The sequence below is a fragment of the Miscanthus floridulus genome, unplaced genomic scaffold (assembly GCF_019320115.1).
Source record: "Miscanthus floridulus cultivar M001 unplaced genomic scaffold, ASM1932011v1 fs_198_1_2, whole genome shotgun sequence".
Classification (NCBI taxonomy): Eukaryota; Viridiplantae; Streptophyta; class Magnoliopsida; order Poales; family Poaceae; genus Miscanthus; species Miscanthus floridulus.
Genome location: NW_027096367.1, coordinates 1,376 through 22,495, shown reverse-complemented (window position 1 = coordinate 22,495; position 21,120 = coordinate 1,376). Strand labels below are relative to the sequence as shown.

Sequence of the window (21,120 nt, the reverse complement as noted above, 5' to 3'; positions counted from 1 at the left end):
TCTAAGCAGTGGAGCAATGGTGAAGATCTTGATGATGGTGTGACCATGGTGATGATCAAGTGCTTGGACTTGGAGAAGATGAAAGAGAAAAACAAAAAGCTCAAGACAAAGGTGATATTCCATAAAAGCTTTTTGGTTTGGTGATTGAGACACTTAGCGAGTATGATCAAATTTAGGATCGATAGTCGTACTATTAAGAGGGGTAAAACTCGTATCGGAATGTGGTTATGAAAGTGCCACTAGATGCTCTAACTCATTGCATATGCATTTAGGATCTAGTGGAGAGCTAAGATCCTTGAAAATGTTTGTGAAAATATGCTAACACACGTGCACAAGGTGATACACTTGGTGGTTAGCACATTTAAGCAAGGATAGAGAAGTTGGAGTTGAAAAAGAGTTGATCGCGCTGGTCACAGAGAGACCGGACGCGTCCGGCGTGTTACCCCAGCTCGAGCAAGTGCTGAAGAGGTAACCGAACACGTCCAGTATTGGGACCGGACGCGTCTGGTATTTGGCCCAACATGAGCAGCTGAGAAAGAAAGTGACCGGACTCTAACTCAGTTGTGTGACCGGACACTGACAGTTCACTGTTCATGCGTCAGGTCAAGGTGACGTGGCTCGAAGAAGAGAATCAGGAGCGACCGGACGCGTCCGGTGTGAACTAGTGAGCCTTGGTTTCCTACGCTATAATTGATCTGACGCTAGGTGCATTCGGTCTGGTGAAACCAGACGCGTCCGGTCATGTCCGAACAGTTCTAGGAGCTCTCTAGACTCGACTTGACGCTCCCTCTCCTGCGTCCGATCACTTTCCTAATGGTGTGTCCGATCAGTTGTGTCAGAGTGTGACAGAGAGAGCCGTTGGGGCGCCAACGGCTAACTCATTTGAAGGGGACACGTGGCTTCGCGGCAGCGACCGGACGCATCCGATCGGTGCACAGACAGCCCAATCAGTGAACTAACGACTCTATTGTTTAGGGTGTCTATAAATAACGTTTGGTTGGCTCTAGCTCACTCTCTTGGTCATTTGCATTGATATAGCAACCATATGAGCTTAGCCAAAGTCCTCACACTCATCTTCATCATTGATTCATCATCTTTGTGAGATTGTGAGTGAATCCAAGTGCATTGCTTGAGTGATTGTATCTAGAGGCACTTGGTGTTCATGTTTTGCTGTTGGATTCGCTTGTTACTCTTGGTGGTTGCCGCCACCTAGACGGCTTGGAGCAGCGAGGATCGTCGAGCGGAGGTTGATGATTGTCTCCAGCTTCGATCGTGGTGATTGTGAGGGGTTCTTGACCTTTCTCCGATGAAGAGTCAAAAGGTACTCTAGTGGATTACTCGTGGCTTGTGTGATCCTCATCTTGTATTAGTTGTGTGGCACCCTATTGAGGGTTTGGCATGTGATACCAATTAGCGTGTGAACCTTCAAGTGAGTGAATCACCACAACGAGGACTAGCTTGCCGGCAAGCAAGTGAACCTCGATAAAAAATCATTGTGTCATCATTTGATTTTGAGGTGATTGGTATTCATTCTTGTGATTGATTGGTTCATTCCTCGACTCGGTGGTATAACAATTTTACTCTCTCTCTTTATATTACCGTAAACTAGTTATCAAGCTCTTTAGTGTAGCTAGTCGTGAGAGCTTGTTAGTTTGGTTAGTGTGGCTCTTTAGTTAGCCTTTGAGAGCATACTAATTTAGTGCAGTGACATAGCCATTGTGTGGATAGAGACTATAGAAATTAGAATTGTGGTAGGTGGCTTGGATTTTTAGTAGGCTTCAACACCCGCTTCGCCTCGTATTTGTCTAACCGGTTTGCTAAGCATTATTGTAGAAATTTTTAATATACTATTCACCCATTTGTAGCCCGGCAGAAACTATGTCAAACAATGCCTAAGTTTTGCAAAATTTTGATTTAAAAAAGAGAATTAAAAATATAAAAAGAATCTCATTCCGACAGGCAGATCGCAATGGCAACCGGAATGAAGTTCGCAGCACCGGAGGGTTTTTATTGGGCCGTGGTTGTGGCACCTGACCTACGTATGCACTGGGCCCTGCGTGGCTGCGTGCGGGGAGCTAAGCTACCTATACGAATACGATGCGGAGGGAGTGGGCGTTCGGCGGTGCCCGGGCGGCGGATAGGAGGTCCAACGACGGCACGGCGGCGTAGCAGAGGATCCGTTCGCATTCCGTGCTCTGACCACCCCCAGCCCCCCTTCGTCGACGGCTGGGCGAGCGGGGCCGACCTTGTTCGTCGGGGTCCTTCGCCGGCGACGAACATCCACCAGGTAGGACCGCCCCTTCCCTTGCCCATCCCTTCCTGCTGTGCTGAACCGAGCATCCCCAAACCCTAACTGAAGCAATTTATATCCGGATCTGACCTAACCATTACAACTAGGCCCACCACTGGCTTCGATTTTGTATCTAGAGTTCCTGCAATTTTGTATTTTTATTAGACCTGCTTCTTCTGATCTGATTGCCAAAATGGGTATGTAGGGATTGCCGATTGGAGGGCCGATTTCACAGATGAGCTGATCAGAACCGCGAGAAGGTTCGGTTTTCTTCTCCTTATTGCGGTCTTCGGAGGTGGATTTGCTTTTTGCACAAAAATCAGATATGGACGACGAAGACGGCAGCCTAGGCATTCGGAATTGGGGCTTCTACGACACTGTGAAAGGCAACCTCGGCCTGCAGCTCATGTCGTCCGTGCCACCTGACCGGGACACAAAGTCACTGCTCCCGAACGGTGCCTTCTTGCAGCACCATGGACACTACAATGCCCCGCACCAGCTCCACATGCAGCACTCACAACATCCTCGTGGCCCTGCTGGTGGTGGAGCCTCTGGTGGCATGCCTACCGAGTCGCAACCTATTCACATGGACTTCTCACGCAATGAAGCTTGGTTGCACCAGTCACACCACCAACGTCCCAGTGAGCAGAAGGTCCTTCATTCTCGTCCTATCAGACCAGCTGGGCATGTTGGGCATCCAGTCCATGGTGGCCATCTTGCGCATGTCGGACATATTGTGCATCACCATCCTACTGGTTATGGGATGATATCAGATGCACAACATACTCTCCAGATGATGCAACCACAGCTTGAGACACAGCTTCAGGAGCCTCCTCCATGCAAGGAAGAGGAAGCACCACCTCCACTGATTGAGGATCACTCAGTTGTTAGTACCGGGCCACCTGTGAAAAAGAAGCAGCGAGGCCGGCAGCAGAATCGGCAGCCTAAGTCACCAAAGCCTAAGAAGCCTAAGAAGATTGCTGTTCCACTGGAGGATGGGGCGCTCAATGGGCATGCGCCCCGAAGGAGGGGACCTAAGAAGACTGTGGGGATGGTGATTAATGGTATTGAGCTGGACCTTGCCACCATACCAACACCAGTGTGCTCGTGCACCGGAGCGCCCCAGCAATGCTACCGATGGGGTCCAGGTGGCTGGCAGTCTGCATGCTGCACAACTTCTATATCGACGTATCCACTGCCAATGAGCACAAAGCGCCGGGGCGCACGTATTTCTGGAAGGAAGATGAGCCAAGGTGCATTCAAAAAGGTGCTTGAGAAGCTGGCTGGTGAAGGGTACAACCTTGCTAATCCAATTGACTTGAAGACGTTTTGGGCTAAGCACGGCACAAATAAGTTTGTAACGATCAGGTAAAGAAAAAGGCATGCTATGTTTATCGCTTTGTAGGTTGTAGCAGGGGCGGATCCAGCGTGAGTGCTGGGGAAGCTTGAGCCCCCCTAACCCTGCTCGGAAAATGGAGCCCCCCAACAATTTTATGCATGGATGAAGAAGAGGAGAAAAAATGGAGGAAGATGAGGAGAAAGAGAAGTGGCACCCCCCCTCCACCCCAAATCAGTGATCCTGGATCTCCGCCACTGCTTGTAGAGCTGCAGTTAGGCCTGATTTATTGCTTGTATGTCTATGTGCCAATCTACAGAACCTGTAGGAGTAGTTTGTAGCCAAGTTCAGTTCCAATGACTTTATTTTCATGCCTATTTCGAGCTTCAGATGTTGACCCAATTGAAGTATGTTTGTATCCTCCACTTTGCAAAATTTAGTGTAACCATAATAGATTTAGGTGGCATGAAAATCATTGCAATTAATTAGATCTGTGTGGAAGTAATGGCGTTATGTGAAGGTTTTGTGACTTTGTCTGGTGGAAGACATTTACCAGCACCTTTTCATGGAGATAACTGTTAACTTATTAAAAGAAACTTGACCACTGGGGGGAGACGCTCCCTGGGCATTGCAATAAGAAGTTGTACTAGGATTTGAATGCAAACTGGCATGGGGAGACCCCTGATCACACTGTTCTTACCGGTATAACTTGTGAGAAGCTAGTTAACTGTTAGCTTATTGTACGACATCTTTTAAGTTGTGTTTATGAAGTACTCATATTATGTATTTGATGCCTTACAATTCATACTCAAGAACAGATTCAAGAAACTAATCCTTGACTGCATCTTCATGCCTCCAGTGGTCTGTGCAAAAGCAAATATTGTTATCTCTTGGCTTCTTGCTCACCGTGAAATGTTTATAGAACTTTGCTTTTAGTTCATGTTGTATTTTCTTGTCAAGTGCTGGTTGGCATGTACTTCCTCCCATCGTAAATATAAGTCCATCTGTTTTTTTTAACTTTGACCACTAATATCTAGCATTTTATATAGATTGATAACATGAGGTTCACACTACTAGATTCACAATAGCAAATATACTTTCATAATATATAACTCTTTACATTTGAGATATATTTCTGTAAATATTGCTAGTCAAAGTGGAACAAGTTTGACTATGGACAAGACCGGATGGAATTATATCTGCGATTTGAGGAAGTAGTATTTCTTCAGAAAGGGTGTGTGGAGGTTGTGCTTAACTTTCTTTATGGTATTTGGTTGCTATGGTTCCATAATCCATGTGTTAAAATAAAGAGGCTACCCTTGAGCCTAGGAGGCTAGGACCATGTCTTAGTGTTGTGGTTGTCAAAAATGATTGAGAAGTCATCTATTATTGCTATTGGCATTGAGATAAGTGTCTTTTCCAAAACATTTTGCAACAAGAGTTCAGGTGGTGAAATCTGGTTATGAAGCTTGAATGAAGAGGCTTATAATGCAATATTTGAAAAAATTGAAATTAGTTCAGTTCTATGCAGGTTGTTATTATTTGTATATGCTTAATGAAGAGGCTCTGTTTTAGTCGAAATATTTATGATTTGGTTCCTGGTTTGTTGAATTGATATCTGGATGTAACAAAACTAAGTAATCATCAGATTAGTTGGTTTTTTAATTGTTATTCCCTGCAGGGAAATGCAACAGGAATTAAGTTGTTTGCATAATCTCATTGAAGTACTGTAGTTCTAGTTTTCTTTGATAGGTAAGTTGGTATAATACATCCTTAAGCTCTCTCTTTTAGTTCAGAGGTTATGGGATTCGGGTGCGTTTTAAGATCTGTATTGCATAGAACATTGCTGTGATTATGTTACTAGCTAGGATAAACTTTAATAGTTTATGCAGATGTGGTGATTGGATCATGTTCCCTCTCTTTTTCCTCAAACGCGCAGGAGAGCTGTGTATTATTTCATTAAGAAGAAACGAGAGTACAAGGGGAAGAAACCCTCAAAAGAGGATCATGTTCTCATTTGAACATATGATTTCGGTCTTTTGAAGTTTGAGGACCTTTTGGGTCAAGCATGGCACAAACAAGTTTTTAACGGTCAGGCTGCCTTAGGTTCCGTGGTTGTAGCTTGCCCTGAGTTACTCTATATGTATGTGCAGAAGTTTTTACAGTTTGTAGCCATTTTCAGTTTTGTAAAATTTAACTTGCGTGCTTGTATCACTTAGATATCAATCTCATGGAGAGCTGTTTATCGTTCTACTTAGAAGTCGAACGGTAACAGAATCTCTAGCTTAGATGGCATGAAATTTAATGTGTCCAGTGTTTGATATTTCTGAATTTTCTACATCTTTCATTGATTTCTTTTGTTGAAATACTCTTTTTTGTGCAAGTACTGTTTATCCTCGATTCTTGTTGACCTTATGCCATCTCCTTTTACTCAAGGAAGTAAAATTCTTGATTTTGTATGGTGTTAATGATGTGCATGGAACTTAAAGGAGGTTCTGTGCAACCTTACTTGACTGCCCTGAAAATGTTGCAGTACTTCTCTATTAACATATATGTTATTAAGTTAGCTTGTAGGAGTAATTTCTCTTTCCTGCTGAAAGAGTGCATGAGATGATGTATTATTTAGTGTGCTCTGTGCTGTGCACTAAACTTCATTTACGTTGTTTGGTTTTCCGGGTTATGTATGAGACTAAAGAGTTTATCTTTGAAGCCAGGAATATTTATTTGTGGGAAAAGTTAGGATTTCCCACCTATTGTCTCATTTACATGTGGCCCTTATAACCATGTCAATGAAACTCTGCATATCTTGTGCTGTTGAAGAATAGAATGTGACACGGGCAGTGTGGGGCTTATTTTGTCTCCTAACATCTGCAGACAAGAAAATATGTTTTTAGGGCCTTTATGAACAAAATTTTAGATGCTGAAATGTGGTTTCGGAACTTATATTAAGGTTTGCCGAGTAACAGGGTTGAGACAGTGGTAGAATATTTCTTGAACTTTTGTTTTTGAGTTCTAACTGTGTCGATTCAGACAACTAAATGTATCCTTCACAAGTTATAGCACGTCAAGTAGAGCTTTGCTTGTTACTTCAGTACAACACGACAACAATGTCATTGTTTATGCGTTACAGATTTGCCCTTTCTATCTACAGCCTGTTCGCTTGGTCGTAAACGATCGTGGATTATAAGCCAGAACAGTATTTTTCCACCAAACCAGCCAGCAGTAATAATCCACGATCGTTTCAGCCGAAACGAACAGGCTGCTAATCAATCAAATACATTTTGCATTGTAATAATCAATCAAACTAAGTTTAACAAGAGAAGTAGAGAACTATCTCCGCTTGGTAACCGGGCTTACTTTGCAAACTTCCACATCGAATCCAAAATCCATGAGAACAAGAATCCATGCACGCTGTTGCTCTGACAGCAGGTCCCTTGGTCCTTTGACCTCCACAAGTTTAGCCTCACCTCCACCTCTTTCATCAAGGAAACGCCATAGCAGCAGATCAGGCATTCCACTCGACCAGCTCCTGTAATCAACCGCTAGATGGCAGAGGAGCGATGCCAAGCGATGGCCACCAATGCATGCAACGACAGCCGGTAGATCAGTTAACGAATAACGGACCCAGTTAACACCTTGGCAGGATGTCCCCTGATGTAGCTCCCAGGAGCTGATGAGCATCTCTTCAGCCATTCCATCTTGTATCTTCTTCAACCGAGATTCTGCAAGGTCCTTTCTAGATTTGTAGAAGTCATCTGTTTCCAGATCAAGGGGGGCTGTCTGCAAAAGAGCAAAGAAGCCGTGTTGTTATGTACAGTAGGAAACCAAGAAAAAGATCTGGATAAGGTCCAACAACTATATATCATACAAAATCAACAGGGATCTAATCTAATAAGGAATTACGCTACAAGGTGGGCTCCTGATGACTTTGCAGGGAATATGGTTATGCACCTCAAACAAAATAAAAACATGGTTCATAGGTCACATACCTGGAATTTAGACTGGAAAACGTCTTGTATGTCTGAAAACATTACGTCCCACATTAGAAGGCCAAAGATAGCCATCCAAATGCCACCTTCCGAATGGGTACCTTGCCAACCACCACCTTCATCAGCATAATATTGTAAAGCCAACTGCTCTACCCCACAAAGTTCCCCATCATAACCATAAAATACATTATTTGCTCCTGTCTCGCAATTCAATGGCCTTCCTTCAATGCTTACCTATTAATAATAGAAGAATAACAAGCATAGATTATTTAGCATGAAAATGCAACAGACCAAAATGTGAACTTTTGCCATCAATGAGGACAGTGAGGATGATATCTACCTCTCTTATACTTCTCTTAACATAATCAGCATAACTGGGAACTTTCCAGCGTCGTGGAGGTTTGCTTAAACGCAGCACTCTCCTTTGCAGCGCAAACTTTGAACCAGCATGGACCCATGGATCAATTGCTCCTCCTTCAGCTGTGGAAAGGCTCTCATTTGCACGACCCACATGCTCCAAATCAATGGATAGCCTCAGTGCCCAATATCCTCGCCGTCTATCACAAGCAACTTTACTAAGTAGTATCTTTAGAATCCTTATTGCATCTTCATACCTATAATTTTGATTGGCATGAAATTTGGATACCCAGAAACTAACAAGATTTCTAAGATGGTTTCAGGAAAGAATTTAATGAGCCCTATAACAGAAGGGCCTGTAAAAGTGTATGTGCAACAACTTGCCATTGTGTCACATGCTCAAGTATCTATCACCTATCACGATTAAAGCGTCCCAATTTGTACCATGAGCCAGAAGGCATGTGAACACATCCCAAAACGAGAAAACAATTCTAGTGTGGGTAAGGTTTCCACTTAACCAAAATTCTATGAATCACAAAAACCATGCATCTAATGAGAGTGTTTGAGCTGGTCCATAATTATAGCAGTTATTGCAACTTACCTGCGGTCCCTTTCATAAACGGAGACACCTAATGTGAGTATTTTCGAATAGACCCAGGAAGCTGAAAAGCGAGAAAAGAATGATGGGAGACATTCAGGTGTAGTTGCATTTTCTTGTTTTGGCATAGTGCATAATTGATTCTCAGATAAATCGATGCATCTTGTCACCAAGTCCATGTTATTATTATCAAGGGATTCATCCATCACCTGAGCAACTCGAATAGCCTGTTTGCAATGTAAGATATTAAAAAACACGATTGATGAGTGGCTCACTGTTGTTTTGAAAGGGGGCGGGGGGGGGGGGGGGGGGGGGGGGGGGGGGGCTTGAAAAATGCGATGAGAGATGCTGCAAACATAGTCTGGAAACTTCACTACACCAAATTCCACTAATAGAAATGAAGAAAGATCTTGATCACCATTTAGAAAAAAGAGCCTCTGCATGATTGTACTTGGTTATCGTGGATGGCAAATATTGCTGTTGGATGAAATAATACTGTTACCAGAATAAACAGTCTAAGCAATATTTAAGCTTTATATGGTTAAAAGTAGTATGCATTCACCTGGATACGCCACAGAAGTTCATCTGCCATCTTAGAAATTCTTATACAGGTTCCAGTCCATTTTAGGATTCGCTTTGGTAGTGATGCACTGTATGTTCCAGAGATGAATTTTCATGAAACTGAGGCCATAATTCCCAAGAATGCAACAGGCAAAGAGCCTTTACCAGGTACCATTATGGTACGAAGACAGAAGGGTGCTAACAAGCTCATGTCGACGTGTGCAGCTTGTGTTATCCTAAAAGGAAAGGGATAAATATTCAGTGAGAAAACAAGGTAGAGAATGAAAATCAACCCTCCTCTAACGAATAAGAAAGAACCAAGATAGCACAAATTTATTTCTGTACATGCCATTACATGATCAATCAAATAGTGTACTCGTTGTTGCATACATATTGAAGGGAATACTTCTGTTTCCACACTATTTTCATCAAGTGCTAGTAGGCAAAAAACTATGGACAGATAGACAATGTTCTATTGCCTCAACCTATTCCTTAGCATTAAAATCATTTCACAGATTATGCACTATTTACGTTATGCATTGTTGTTTGGTGTTACACAGGCATCCCCATGTGTTCTCAGATATTCTTCATGATGCAACATAGATCAACAGTATCGTCGTTAAATGAAGGGAGAATTCTATTTTTGGCCATTCATCTATTGCCCGATTTGGTTTTTGGCCATGAAGCCAGAAACCTTTGACCACCGAACTACAGACAAATTTGGCCATTTAGTTGGTTTCAAAGGAGGTTTTGTATTTTTTTAAAAAAATAATAATAAAAACTGGTTTGTTTTTAAAAATTCATAACTAATTCACTTTAAATCTTAAAAATATGAAACTAGTACCAAAACTTCTCTAAAAATATATAATATCTCTATGAGTACTAGATTTGGAGTTATCTAGGTCTTATTTGCAGTTGTTCCTAGTGTTTTATTGCTCATAGTCATGCGTGTTATTTGTTTAACTTGCCATTTTGTGGTATATTGAACCTAGAGGTCAACCAAGAGAATCCATACTCAAAATAGAGTACCAGATATGTTTAAATTGTTCAAATTATTTTTGGAGGGCTAAAACAATGTCATAGTTGTTGTGACGGCTAAATATGATCTATATGTGGTGGAGCATGGCACCTGCAAGGTTGGTGTTATCTTACAAATCTTTTGTTTACTTTTGGTCTGCTATGAATTCTGTTGGTGAATTTCAGGTATTACATAGTGGAAAATGATGGTAAATAAGTAACGAACATGATTACGAGCAATAAAACACTAGAAATAGGAACAAATAAAATACCAATAACTCCAAATGTAGCACCAGAAGATAGACTACATTTTTAGAAAGATATTGGTACTAGTTTCATATTTGTATGATTTAAAAATGGATTACTTACGAATTTTTAGAAAATATAAATCGTTTTTTATTATTCTCAGAAAATACAAAACCACCTTTGAAACTAGATATATGGCCAAATTTGTCCAGTATTGATACCTCAGTGGTCAAAGATTCCTGGTTTTAGAGTTGCATGGCCAAAAACAAGGCAATAGTTGGATGGCCAAAAATGGATTTCTTCCTTAAAATTGAGACTGCTTATCATGTGAGTATTAAACAATAATGCCACTACAAAATTCTAAAGTAGTGTATAGCTTCCAAAGTGAAAACTTATGAGCAAATAGTGATTCTTAATGTCAAGGGATCAATTCTTGGGCAATTGCTGAATCTTAGACAAATAATATATCGACTGGTCAAAGTAATAAGCTTATCAATGCCACTTCAGAAATCCTGGATATGACTATTTACTCAAAAGGCAGATGGCATACTTGTGAGAGATGAGAAAGGGTATTGAAGGCAAGAATGAAAACCTTAGGAAGCTCCTTGAGAATTTCCTTCATTTCAGGAACACTTAACACATCAAGAATCTCCTTCATATCATATTCAGAAGGATCAACGGTGCAAGAAAGCATGTCGATATAACCTGCCACTGTATAAGAAAAGTTTCAATCCAACCAGCTATAGGATGGAAGAACAGCAATTAGAAAAATTTAGGTGCCAGGTTATTACACTTCAACTCCATGACTGCATGTTCCAGATCTGATATCTCTTGATATGAGATGCTGCTCTTCCGGAACCATGGCCCTGTAAGACACTAAGTTAGACAAGTGCAATGTTATTTGTTCAGTAAGCCTTGTTTCAAAAATATTTCTTCAGTAAGAGGCTCCATTTTAGTAACTTTAATCAAGTTATTGACGTTACACGCTTTTTTGATCTGATCTCTCTTGATATGAGATGCTGCAATGGTAATAACACGCTTTTTTGTCAAATAGATGGCTCATGGGCTGCTCTGTAGCAGATGTAGCACCTCTGGTGGTTGCTAACGTGCCTTCAAAAACCCGTAAGCAACACACAGTAGCACAGGCCCTGCATGACCAATCCTGGCCTGCAGATATCCAAGGAGGACTATCACTAATAGGGCTTTTCAAGTATTTTCAGCTGTGGGATATGTTACTGGATATACATCTGTCCCAGGAGGAATATGTGCATATATGGTGTGCATATATGGAAACTGGATGGCTCGGGTAATTTCTCCTCCAAATCTGCTTATCGTGCTTTCTTCAATGGAGCAAACCCTTTTGAGCATTGGCGTCGGCTATGGAAATCCTGGGCTCCTTCAAAATGCAAAGTTTTTCTTTGGCTCGCCATCCGGAACCGGTGCTGGACAGTGGACAGACTTGCGAGGCGAGGCCTTCCACATCCGCCCAAGTGTCCACTATGTGACCAGGAGGAAGAAGACATTCAACATCTGCTCACCACATGTGTGTTCTCCCGGGATTTCTGGTTCCGGGTTCTTGCACCTTTGGGCTTACAAGATCGGGTTCCAGGTCATCATGAATTATCTTTTTGCAGATTGGTGGAGAAAAGCAGTGAAAAAGATTCAGAAAGATACAAGAAAAGGTTTGAACTCGATTATCATTTTGGGTGCCTGGGTAATCTGGAAACACCGTAATTCATGTGTTTTTGACGGCGCGCGGCCGTGCATCAACGACCTCCTCTGGATGTTCAGAGAAGAGCAACGCCTCTGGTGTCTTGCTGGAGCTCGAAGTCTGAGAGCGCTGGGTCAAGGTCAGGGAGACGAGCTGGGGCTGTCTTAGTTTGTTTCCTTGCTCTTTCTAGGTCAGGTCTCATCTCTACCGTGTTTCTTTATAGTAAGTCCTGTTCATGTAAAATTCAACCCCTCATGGCTCGGCTCGGAGTGAGGTGGTGGTGATTGTAAGGGGCCGGTTCTTTCTCTCTATAATACAAAGATACGAAGCTCTCCTTCGTATTCAAGGAAAAAAAAGCTATTGAAGTTACACATGCCCTAAGCTTGATTATAGATCACTGCTGTCAAAAGTTTGTAAAAAAAACCAAGACATCTTGCAATGCCCAGCATATAAATTGTGGCATCTCGAATATGAAATCTTTGAATCTTATGGATCAACGGTGGCAACCTTATCACTTGAATCAGCATAGAATGGGAGTGTTGTTAAAAAAAAATGTCCAGAAGCAAATATGGGCAATTTAAGTGGAGGAAGGTCTTTTGTAAATACGCAGGATAGAAAGGTCTGTGAACTGTATGTTGTGCATCCCCTACACTTAACAGTTCCTGAGCATCTACTTATCACATATGCAGGAGCAGAAACGAACCCCAATGAACAGTTTACCTATCATGGTTTGCAGGAAAGCTTACCTTTTCGGGTGTAGATCCTGACAAAAAGCCGTTGCCCATCATCTGATAACGACTTAAAAGAAGCTGTTGAATGAAATAATATATACTAATCAACTAAGACATGTTTAATGGGAAATTAAAGATGAAAGTGGGAAAGGGGAAAAATAGACAACCTAAAAATGATTTTTCTATATCACTAAAGACATGTGCATGGTTAGCCATAACATCAGCCATCATCAAATTGAAATTTGTCTGATATCTTGCACTGCGAGGTCTCCGGAATTTTTCACTTTTAACAGTGGTAACAAAATTTTCCCACAAGGATTGGCAATAATTTGGATCATCATTTATCTGATTGTCAGATTTACATTTCTGGATAGTAATCTGGATGGGAACATTGCCAAACTGCTGTTCATGCAAACCAACTACAAATCCCTAATAAGAAAAATAAAGTGTGCGTCAGAAGCTGAATGGTTATTTACATAATAATACTGTAACAAAAGTATATCTGCAGAAAAGAAATGGATAGTCAAAGACCTATGCAAACTTGGAGCAGAAATATTACAGCCTTCCTATACCAAGCTGAATGATTAATGTCATCAGCAAAGTTGATTTGAAAAGCTTTGGTTGGTCTGTTAACTGTGAACAGGGCAGTGTGCCCTCTGGATTGAACAACAATAATTCATTGGTATCCTGGGGTTCGGGCGTCCCCTTTAGCCAAAATATAGTTAACTCAACATGTTGCGTTGTTTTAACAATCATTACAAAATCGTAAATGTAGTACACACAAAGGTAAATATTTAAACTGCAAAAATTCAGTCTCAAATTCATCTTTGATGTTGAGATCCAAAAAACCAACGTGTTACTGTCAGCACATGATGAACGTGCCAGATTGATTGCTTGTCCATTTTGTTTCTTGACATCTAGGAAGAACTTGAAACTGAACTGTTCCAACTACTTAACATTATGTGTGCTACTTACATGATCTTTTGACAAATATCTAAAACATTGCAACAAGATAGATTCACTAATGGGCATGCCCGCATGAAAGAAACTCACTAAACTGCTCTACAAGGGACTCGCTGTCAAATATACCACTTAACCAAATAAGCATACAGAAATTATATTCATCAATCACCATCACCTACCATAATCATTAATATAATCAAGCTTCCCTATATCTCTTCATCTTTTACAACTGTTGGGCCAGAGGAGATCTAGCAGAAATTAGCGAGCATAAATATATATTAACTCTAAAGTAATATTACCATAGTTTACAGGTTTTTAGTCTTTGAATGCAGCACTTACACTTCACAAAGGATTTGAAAGATGATTAACTTTGTTTGGTAGCATCAACGAGCATCTATTCAGATCACTTGGGGTGATATTTTACAGAGAAACTACTAGGCAAACCAAGACTGGTTTATTGATTGCTAATAGATGTTTACTTTTGAACTAAAAAGATTTTTTTTTCTCAAACAAACTAAAAGGAATTTTGAAACAAGATGTATTTTTGTCACCATAGTGCAGTGCATTATGCAGAAAAGTTACATGCACATATCTAATCAGCAATACAAACTGGTGAGAGCAAGCTATCCTACACCATTCTAGCAAAACAAGAGAATTTCACCTTGCATTCAACATAATGCTTGTCCACTAGAGGAACCAAAACTTCAGCGAGATCTCGAGGCAAGTATCCAAGCGTCTGCTCACATTCAGACCCTGCATAAAGCACCTACCAATTGTATTAAGAAAAAACCCGCTACATGGAGGGTATTAATATTTTTTTAAGTTGGAAAAGATGGAAACCTTTATAGCATCAGGGTCCCTAGCATTCTGAGGATCTCTCAGAAAGGTAATGACTGCATCTTCTCTTAATTCAATGTTCTCATGGAACCTCCGACCAACTATGACAGTGTCAACTGCTACAACGGTGCTAGAATCCATGACTGCACATTCATCAAAACTGCAAGAGGTTGCCACAGTTGGAAGTTCCCCTGCGCCATCATTTTCAGCATCCTTTACATTTGGTAAGACAATTTTTGAAGGTGCGTAAGAAGTAATAGTCTCAGAAGTGCCAAGTAAGCCATTCAGACAGGTAGGCGATGAAATAGTAGTGCCAGCATTTGAACTCCCAATCTCACTATCGAATGTGAAGAATGCTTGATCACTCGACAAATCTTCATCAATCTGTTTCATATTTTCTGTCTCGATCTCATTGTTCAAATTGTTTGCTGTAGGCTCAGCGGAAACCTTTTTACTGAATCTGAAATTAAGAAGGGTGCTCTGTGTTAACTTCCTTTTGGTTCCTCTTGTAAGGCACATATCTGCAGAGTAAATACCAACACAAAAGTCAAACTTTCGAATAGTATCCATATGTATGCCACACTCCCTACACACCCAGAGCAGTAGTACCACAACCACTTAAACATGTACAGTGGTACATTTGTGAATTTTGCTCAAACTTTTTGCCAAGTGAACCAGCCAAGAGAACAAAGGAAAGTGGCTTAGCTGGGTATACACCTTTGGCTAGCTGGTTCTCACTGATTAGTTAACAGCTGCACAAACAGCCAAACATTTATATGATGTGAATCTTTTTATTTTGTTAAAAAAAACCGTAATGAATCTTTTTATTTGACATTAGCCAAACGAGCTTGTATAGCAACATTTTTCAGTCAGAGCTGAGTGGATGCTACAAGCACTTCGAGACAAACCCGACCGGCCCAAGTGTTAAGAGTGTGGCTCTACAGCCTCCGCCCCCCAGTAAATGCAGCATTCAGCATCGCAGGTATTCAGGACAAGCGTGGTGCTCGGGGACGGACCGAGGTGAGTGTTGACGCAGTAGTCCGACCCTCGGATCGAGTCGCCGCAGACGGGGCAGACCACCCACTCCGCGCCCACGCCGACGACGCCGCTTCCTCCAGACGTCGAACCAGCCTCACCCCCAGCCGCTTCTCCCGAGCCGCCCCCATCGTCGGCCTGGACGAAAACGAAGAGATGTTAATCGGCGGCTCGTTCCGCGGGGTTCAGGACGGCGGGGTTTGACTTCAACCTGGGCGAGGGAGGCGGAGGGGGAAGGGGAGGATAAGGATAGGACGGCGGCGAGCGAGGCGGGGAGAGGGGAGCGACGGCGCCGGCCGATGAGGCGGACCAGGCTCTCCCGCCCGGTCAGCATGGCCGCCGGGGAGCCGTAGAGGACTAGAGGTGGCGGCGCGCGGCGGGGCGGGAAGGAATGGGTGTGCGCGCGCCTGCTGTAGCGTGGGCCGAATTTTTTTTTAGTTTTTAAGCCTTTTTTTTTATATTTTTTCACAAATACGCTTTACGAGGTATGATTTTAAAATCTGGACCCTTACCTCGGTGTCATCGATGATGGCGCCGAACTTATACGTCGATGGCGCCGAGCTTACACGTCTCGGCGCCATACATTCTGACGCCGAGTTCGGGGCCACGTTGGCGGTGTAGACGCTGACATGGCAGCCAGCTCGACGTCGTGGATCTTGGCGCCGAGCTTAGCGCCAACCATCCTGGCGCCGAGTTTGTATTTTAACTCGGCGTCCAACCTTCGTGTCCGAGCCTTCTTCCTCTCCTTTCTCCTCCCTCTCGTGTTTTTTCTCTCCCACTTCGTCCTACCTCACGAATCGGTATATTGGACATTAGAAATTTTGATTTGATCCGTAGATCTTCGAGAGCAAGGTATCCTCGCTCCCTCCTAATTTTTTTCACATCGATTCGGTATATATTAGTCAAATTTTTCAACTTAAGAATCGTTATTACTTAGGGTTTCATGCAATTTTAATATTTATATTATATAACCGTAGGATGCCACGACATTGAAAAGTTATCAAACTAAGATAACATCAGCGCACGTTGTTATGATATGGGTTCATCGTTGTCAATCAAATGGGAAACCTTAGGTGTTGGATTTAATGTTAATTGTTTTCGGTTCTTAAAACGAAAATGGCTAAATTATAGTTATGGCCAGATGATTGAAAATTCCTTTGACCCATTGCCTCTGCCTATTGGTGTTTCAGTACCCATGTGCTTTTGCGGCAATCCTTGCAAAGTAGTCAAGTCTGATGAAGAGGATACGTATAGGCAGAGGTATTGGATGTGTTTCAATTTTACGTTTGAGCCTACACTTCATTAGCGCCGCATTAACAAGATGGTGAGAAATTGATATTATATAATTATTATTTTGTGTCATATGACATCTTGCATGATTTTTTTTGTTTTCTAACCATTACATTTTTTGCAAACCCCTCCACCGCTCTGTGATTTTAAGTAGTAGATCGACACTGAGATTAAGCCTGAAGACCAGGAATGGATACAGAACTATTACGGTGGAAGGCAAAGGACAAGGAGATGGTGGAGAAGAGACGTGGAGCGTGTTCGGCTGGCTGGATCGCTGGCTGGGGCTGGCTTTGACACTCACGCGGGCACTGTTCACCTGAACAGTGTCTTTCAGCTGGAATAGTATTTTTCTTTCACAATAAATTAGTCAGAACATTATTTTGGCTTATTTTCAGTCCTGCCGAACAAGCCCGTGGAGAGAAAGCTGCAAAAAAAGGAGCACAAGAAAGAGGAGTAAAGAAGGCGTGTTGCTGCGTACAGGGAGGAGAAGGAGAAGAAGATTAAGCGTACACGCCGAGCAAAAGCAGCGATGGAGGAGAATCCCGATGCCCTGAGCAAAGAAAAGTGGCCTCGTTGCACTCAGTAGTCTCCATTACTTGCTAGTTCTATGGTTTATTGATGAACAATGTTGTCTACTGTTGGACTTTTCATTGTGTTGTCATATAATGCACTTTAAGTATGGGCATACTTAGGTCATGTACTACGTTATTTAGTTTGTCGGCACGTACTTCTAATATTATTGTGTTGTTTAATATGTCATAGTATTGGACTTTTTATTATGTAGTTGTTTTTATTATTTGTGGTCATAATATTCAGTTTAATAGTGTAGACGTTGTGAAATATGATCACGTGTTGCAAATAAAACATAACAAAGTAGGGCATTATATAATTCAACACACACAACACATAAAATGGCATATAAGAACATGTACCAAACTAGGGTATAAAGATCATGAACTAAACCTAACATGCCTTAGTTAATTGAAGCGGACAACAAGCACAAGAAATAGCATGTGAAAACATATACCAAACAAGGATACATAGTTCATTCGACTAAACCTAACATACCTTAGGTAATATGGTAGAACTGCCCAAAATAACACGCTTACGGAGGTGCTCGTCTTACACCAGACACTAAGCACCCCGAAAGCTGCCTACAGCGGGCAGTATCTGTCGGGCACACCCCAAAGAAGAACCCGAAGATCCACATTTTTCTCAAGGATCCAATAATGAGAACGAGTTACAATACTTGTCTATTTTATACATCAGAGTTTCTTAAAATATTACATTATTACATTACCAAATGTCAGAGTGCGGAATGATAAACAGCAGAATTTAAAATAAACATCTAGCGGTAAGAACAATGATCCGTCTGAGCCCACCAGAAAAATTCTCCACACAACGGTACTTCTCATGCATTACCTGCAACATGGGTAAATAAACCCTAAATACACAATGTACTCGCAAGACTTATCCGACTAGTGGAAATAATTTCCCGACTCTAAGGAATATAAGAAGCTTTATGGTTTGTTGGTTTTCTTTTAGCAGAAAGCAATACTAATAGTGAGTCCTTATTTATGTCATTAATATCAGTCATATTAAGTTATTATCTATCCAGTCTATATAAGCACATGTTCTACTTTCAAGCAAGAGTTGAGCAATCAGTTCCATTTCATCACCTTTCATCTTCTCGTTCTTACTACGGTGCTAGATACGAAACAAGCCGTACCGGATCGTTCGACGATTCGCGAATCAATGCCCCTAGCTAGGTACCCCGAAAATACACGTCCCACTTGCACCCTAGGCACAAGCAAGACTAACCCATCACCCTCCTATCCTAGGTGTTCAGGTCCCCATCTAAACTTGGACTCCAAGCCCCTACTTCTGAGTCCTGAACTCAGTGCGGTGCAAGGACCTCCACCATCCCTGCTTCCAATCAGTCAGTACGAAAAGAGCTAGATCCATGACAAGGGAGCAATGAATCTTCCCTGCGCCCATACCCAAGTATGTGCTCGGAATAATAAATCTGTGACTTGCCCACGATGCCTTATGCAACGATCGGTCCTTAATTGACATAGACAGGGGAAAAAGTATAACCGAGCTATGCCCTATTGGCCGCATGACATAACCCTTTACACCCACCAGTACCCAAACCATATCCCTAGCCGGTCACCATTTTTATTTCCACTATTTTATCATGAGTGATCATATTTATTACCTATTTACAAGTAACGGCAGGTTACTCACGCTATCGAATTCTTGAGCATAGCAACTACTCGACCTATACTGGTAGGACTCATGGGTAGATATATTTATGTATGTAGTTTCCATAAAATGCATATAACTTAAATGCACATCATATACATATATTCAGTGATAATAAAATAGGGGTTATGCACCGGGGCTTGTCTTGGGCAGGCGACGGGTCAGCAAAGTCAGCACCAAAAGGCTTTAGGGCTTCCTGCTGCACGAGGATCTCCTCCTCATACTCCTCAATGACTTCCTCGTACTCATGTTCTCAGGGCTCCCTGCTGCACGAGGATCTCCTCCTCATACTCCTCAATGACTTCCTCGTACTCATGTTCGTCCACGAGCATGAACTCTAACAACTCGTGATCTATATGCATGAAATGATGATGCAACACTTAGTAATATGGCAACAGCAACTCTTAAAATAAAAGTACAAAATTTACAGCAAGTACATAATAATCTAGTGAGTCTACTGAAAAATTTTCATAGCTATAGCTATCACCAGTTTACCACAAAAATTCCTACAATTATTAATCTACATAATACTAAGCTCTTTAGTTTGAATTTGTGAACCTACCCTTGTCATAGCTAACTATAATCTAACTACACTAACTGGTAGATGACATTTTTGTGAACCTAACAAACTTGGTTTCACTATTTTTGGACATCTACAAGATTTACTATAATTTATCAAAGTTTAGCTAGAAACTATATTGAATAAACATTTGTAATTCGCTAGAAATTGGAAAACGAATTCACAGCGTGGCCCACCAAAGTGACCCGCGCTCGCGCACCAGCGTGGCCCACACGATGGCTTGTTCCCGCGACAGCGGCCCAACACGGGGAGACCCACGCGCGCACCGCCGAATATGCAAAAGAGACCCTGGCTTTCCGCTAAATGACTCTGCCGTCCCTCCTACTATTCTACTATCTCACTGACACTCGCATTTATCAACCGTCTCATCTCGAATTTATGTTCTGATACCCCTAGCTAGATTTAACAGAGGCCGCGGTGTCTCTGGCCAACGCCGGTGAGCATCGACCCTCTCGGCAGCAATACTCGCCACCGAGACACTCCTCAACACAAACGTAGTTGAACGAGGTGCCCATCATCATGATTGATGGTGTGTAGAGGCACGACCATGCACCATGGCACGGTTTGGCCATGGTGATGCCGACACCGGCTAAACATCCAGCCTAGCGCTACCACTACTCCTAGCCTCCATCCCTAGAGTACCAATAACCCCCTAGAGGTTCTAGATACAGCCATCCTTCTCCCAATCCAATCGCCCACGGACACAGTGACGACACGACGTCCGCCGGCGGTGGCCACGCACTCTAGCAAGCCTCGGCCCCAATTAACTCACCCAGCTATCCTAGGAGTAGGAGGGCCTTACCAGCGACACGTAGGATGGCTTGGACGAGGTCGTGGGGCACAGCAAGGTGACTAGCCACGTACGCGGTGTCGCTCTAGTTCCCGACAATCGCAGCGACGACGTTCCCAGTGACCTGCTGCTCCACTGGCGAAACCGCTACATGAGCGAGGTCACCAAGTCAATTACTACGCAATGCATAGCCTAATTAAAACAGTGGAGCACCACGCGACGCCCCTAGCCATGCGCCCGCTTCGATGGCCATGGTGGACCGCTATGAGGGGAACGCCCTGCATTACCTTACAGTAGGCCAAACGAATGTTGGGACGACCCTAATCGAAAGCTCACTACCCGAGCTCGTAGTGCATACGGTTAATTGGAAAGATGTGGAGTATGCGAGGCCAATTGCAGGGGCGACGCCCATGGACTTATGGCGGCCGGTGACGGCAAAAACTTAAATTGACGCCCCTCCCTTGTACCACCGCAACAGTGGTAGGTTATGCACAAAGCTATCCTCCACTCAACCATCAAACGTG

The 21,120-nt window shown here is 42.5% G+C and overlaps 2 protein-coding genes across 3 annotated transcripts; one reads left to right on the top strand and one right to left on the bottom strand.

Annotated features, from left to right (window-relative positions):
* Positions 1–2,057: 2,057 nt before the first annotated feature.
* LOC136530776 (protein Barley B recombinant-like) lies at positions 2,058–4,605 on the top strand. Its single transcript, XM_066523504.1, has 2 exons — positions 2,058–2,287; positions 2,496–4,605. Exon 2 carries the CDS (start codon positions 2,616–2,618, stop codon positions 3,660–3,662), a length of 1,047 nt encoding a protein of 348 aa, XP_066379601.1. The 5' UTR covers positions 2,058–2,287; positions 2,496–2,615; the 3' UTR covers positions 3,663–4,605.
* A 2,086-nt stretch (positions 4,606–6,691) lies between these two features.
* Positions 6,692–16,071, bottom strand: LOC136530774 (fanconi-associated nuclease 1 homolog). Of its 2 annotated transcripts, none has more exons than XM_066523502.1 (14): positions 15,883–16,071; positions 15,653–15,809; positions 14,640–15,157; positions 14,461–14,565; positions 13,004–13,265; positions 12,852–12,914; positions 11,186–11,260; positions 10,987–11,105; positions 9,297–9,367; positions 9,133–9,220; positions 8,574–9,007; positions 7,956–8,229; positions 7,616–7,849; positions 6,692–7,406 (listed from the first exon to the last, which is right to left on the bottom strand). In XM_066523502.1, exons 1-14 carry the CDS (start codon positions 16,003–16,005, stop codon positions 6,957–6,959), a joined length of 2,973 nt encoding a protein of 990 aa, XP_066379599.1. In that variant the 5' UTR covers positions 16,006–16,071; the 3' UTR covers positions 6,692–6,956. The 2 variants fall into 2 exon arrangements, with proteins under 2 accessions (XP_066379599.1, XP_066379600.1); XM_066523503.1 differs by having other exon boundaries at positions 8,574–8,797.
* Between the last annotated feature and the right edge of the window lie 5,049 nt (positions 16,072–21,120).